Source organism: Olea europaea, chromosome 1 (genome assembly GCF_002742605.1).
Source record: "Olea europaea var. sylvestris chromosome 1, O_europaea_v1, whole genome shotgun sequence".
In the NCBI taxonomy this organism is placed as follows: Eukaryota; Viridiplantae; Streptophyta; class Magnoliopsida; order Lamiales; family Oleaceae; genus Olea; species Olea europaea.
In genome coordinates this window covers 24,483,375-24,486,068 of record NC_036237.1, presented here as the reverse complement: position 1 = coordinate 24,486,068, position 2,694 = coordinate 24,483,375, and the positions used below count along the sequence as shown (strand labels likewise).

At 36.9% G+C, this 2,694-nt stretch overlaps 1 protein-coding gene across 3 annotated transcripts in view; it reads left to right on the top strand.

Moving 5' to 3' along the window:
- LOC111398085 (homeobox-DDT domain protein RLT3-like) overlaps window positions 1-2,694 on the top strand; it is a 15,706-nt gene extending 13,012 nt beyond the window's left edge. The window contains exons 8-10 of one of the 3 annotated variants that reach the window (XM_023025047.1): window positions 1,494-1,632; window positions 2,191-2,309; window positions 2,437-2,694. In XM_023025047.1, coding sequence (XP_022880815.1) covers window positions 1,494-1,598 — 105 coding nt within the window. In that variant the 3' untranslated portion in view covers window positions 1,599-1,632; window positions 2,191-2,309; window positions 2,437-2,694. Of the gene's footprint in view, window positions 1-1,285; window positions 1,373-1,493; window positions 1,633-2,186; window positions 2,310-2,436 lie in introns of those variants that run through there. The other 2 variants (XM_023025041.1, XM_023025051.1) reach the window with 2 other exon arrangements.

Here is a 2,694-nt window from a genome sequence, read left to right as displayed (position 1 = left end):
TAAAAGACTAGCTTCGAGATGTTGCTTGTGTGTGTCGTCATGTCCTTACTATATACCAGTATACCATCAAAAAACACCAAGACAACTTTCCGAGGAAGTTTTGGAACACCTGACTCATTAACGATTGGAAGGTGGCTGTAAAAACGTGCAGAATTTTATGAGAACTTGTAATAGCAGCGTATTGATGACAAAAACAATTACAGTGAGAGAGGAAAACAACAGATAGCTGTCTCAGAGGGCTACTCCGCAACCTCACCACTATTTAATGCCTGTTTACTTCCTTCTTGTGCCTCGCTATTTATTATTTCCCTGTAACCGTTTCAGCCTGCGGAGTATACAGAATTTGTTGCTGCAATTTCATTCTCCAATCTTCCTGATTCTTCTAGAATAGGTATAGTTGATTGGAGGCTTATCAGATTCATTATTTATACATGTAGAAAAGATTATTTATTACATTAAACCATGATTTTCTTGATGGTAATTATATTTGGGTTCAGCAACTTTGGTAATTGACCCACTCATTTGAGAGGTGAACATCATTATCTATCAGATATAGTTGAATAACGTTGTTGATTAGTTCACGTCTCTTCTCGTCATAAAAAAATTGCCGTATTTCATACATGTTTAGGGCTGGCAACTCTCTTCTGGCACTTGCAAGGCCATTTATAAAGTTAAATCGCAAAAATTTATACCATACTTGATGGGCATGTTTGACAGGATTGAAAGAACAAATTGGCTTAATTGTGCTGTTTGTTCTCAGACTGAAAAAAATTAACAAATAAAAAAGTAAGCGTTACTCTGAAGGGTTTTGTTGTAGGTTTGTGTATTATTTTTTAAGCCATTGTTTCATGCATGATTTCGCTGTAGAAGTTCATGTCATAGTATGAAGGCATTGACATATAGAGAAATAGAAGACTTGAGAATCGGAGATCAAGTATTTATGAGTTATTCACATCTGAGAACATATGTGTTTGAAAATTTACTTAAATTACACCACGAATGCCATAAAGGCATTGAATTTCCTCATCAAACTGAAGAAACATTCATCTTATAATGCAACTTTACATTTTTATGCGTATAATTGGTTGGCGTAATTATATCTTCAGAAACAGCTGCTCAACTGGTACTTAATTTGGATGAGAGCTTGATAAACTGTGTCTTTTCTTTATCAAAGAGAAAAAGAAAGATCATCTTGAACCTAATAAAATTAATAAATTTGGCATGCTGCACCCTTTACCTTTTATTGGGGCCATTTGAAGATCTTTTATGGTATGTGATTATGCAGGGCCTTAGTTTCAAATGAATGCATAGGTGGTGGCATGCCAGATGTGATAGTCCTTGTTTTTAGATACATGTCTACAAATGTCTCTCTGTATGTTTACTCCTCCCCCATCCTCCTATCTTATGCATCTAGAAGCAGAAGGCTGTGCCACTCATGTTTGAGAACGAATTCTTGTCACTGTTTTAACTATCTATCCGTTGTCATCTGGCAGATTGAAGGTCAAGACTTTGTACTAGACTTCTGGCAAAAGTCACTGAACCTCCTGACATGGACAGAAATTACGTCAGGTGTTTGTTGCTGCTGGTTTTGGTTCTAAGCTTGGAACTGTGCCTAAAGGAGCTCTCAACAAGGTATTCAAGTTCCTGCTTTTCCTGCTTTTCACCTTTTAATTTTCATAATGGTTTGCTATGCCTTTGCTTTAAATGTAACACTGGATTGAATGGAATGATAAGAAAAGATTCACGCAGCACCAAACTTATTAGGAATAATGATTATATTGTTGTTGTGTCTCATACTTCAATTATTTCATCACATCTCATAGCATATGGTTTCTTAGGCCACTCCGACATTTTCTGCCTCTCTCCCTTGTACCGATGTTGCCCTCCAGGCAGCCTTCTAAAAGAGGGAGGGCCTTGCTTTTGGTACTTGTCATTGTGTACGCATGCTCACGTATATGAATGGTTTGTTCTCCTCTTGCACATAGGATATGTAGCACTAATAATGTGTCAACTCGAAGGGAAGTAGATCATTATACGAGACATACGACACACACAATAGATTGTCTAGGATTATGATTGTTCAAGGTGCTTGAAAGAGAGAGAATTGACACTTGATTGACTCATCAAGTACAGCTTGTTGGTTTGCACGATTCTCATGTGCTTGTTTGCTGCTGCTTGTTCTGTAGGAAGTCAATCTTATGGCAAAGTATGGATTAGTTTCTGGTACACTGAAGGGTGAACTGTTCAGTATTTTGCTGACACAAGGAATTAGTGGAATGAAAGTCTCTGAGTTGGCAAAATCTTCACCTGTAAGTTTGCATATTATTAAATTAAGTGAGGAGAATATTATTCATTTAAGTATTGTTACAACCCACCATGAGTTTCCAATTTCGATGATATTTGCTATTAATTAAGAATATTTATTTTGTTCTGAAGATTGTTGAGTTGCATCTTGTGGATACAACCCATGACTTAGAGAATTTAATAAGCTCGGCACTGTCAAGTGAAGTTGCATTATTTGAAAAGATTTCTTCTTCTGGATATCGTCTACGAATCAATGCAACCACTAAAGAAGAAGAAGTCAGTCCTTCTGATTGTGAAGACTTTGGGAGCGTTGATGAGATTTCTGAAGTCAGTGGTCGATGCAATGATTCCAAGTGTGAGTCCATGGATTCCAGTCCTGCTAGACTTAAA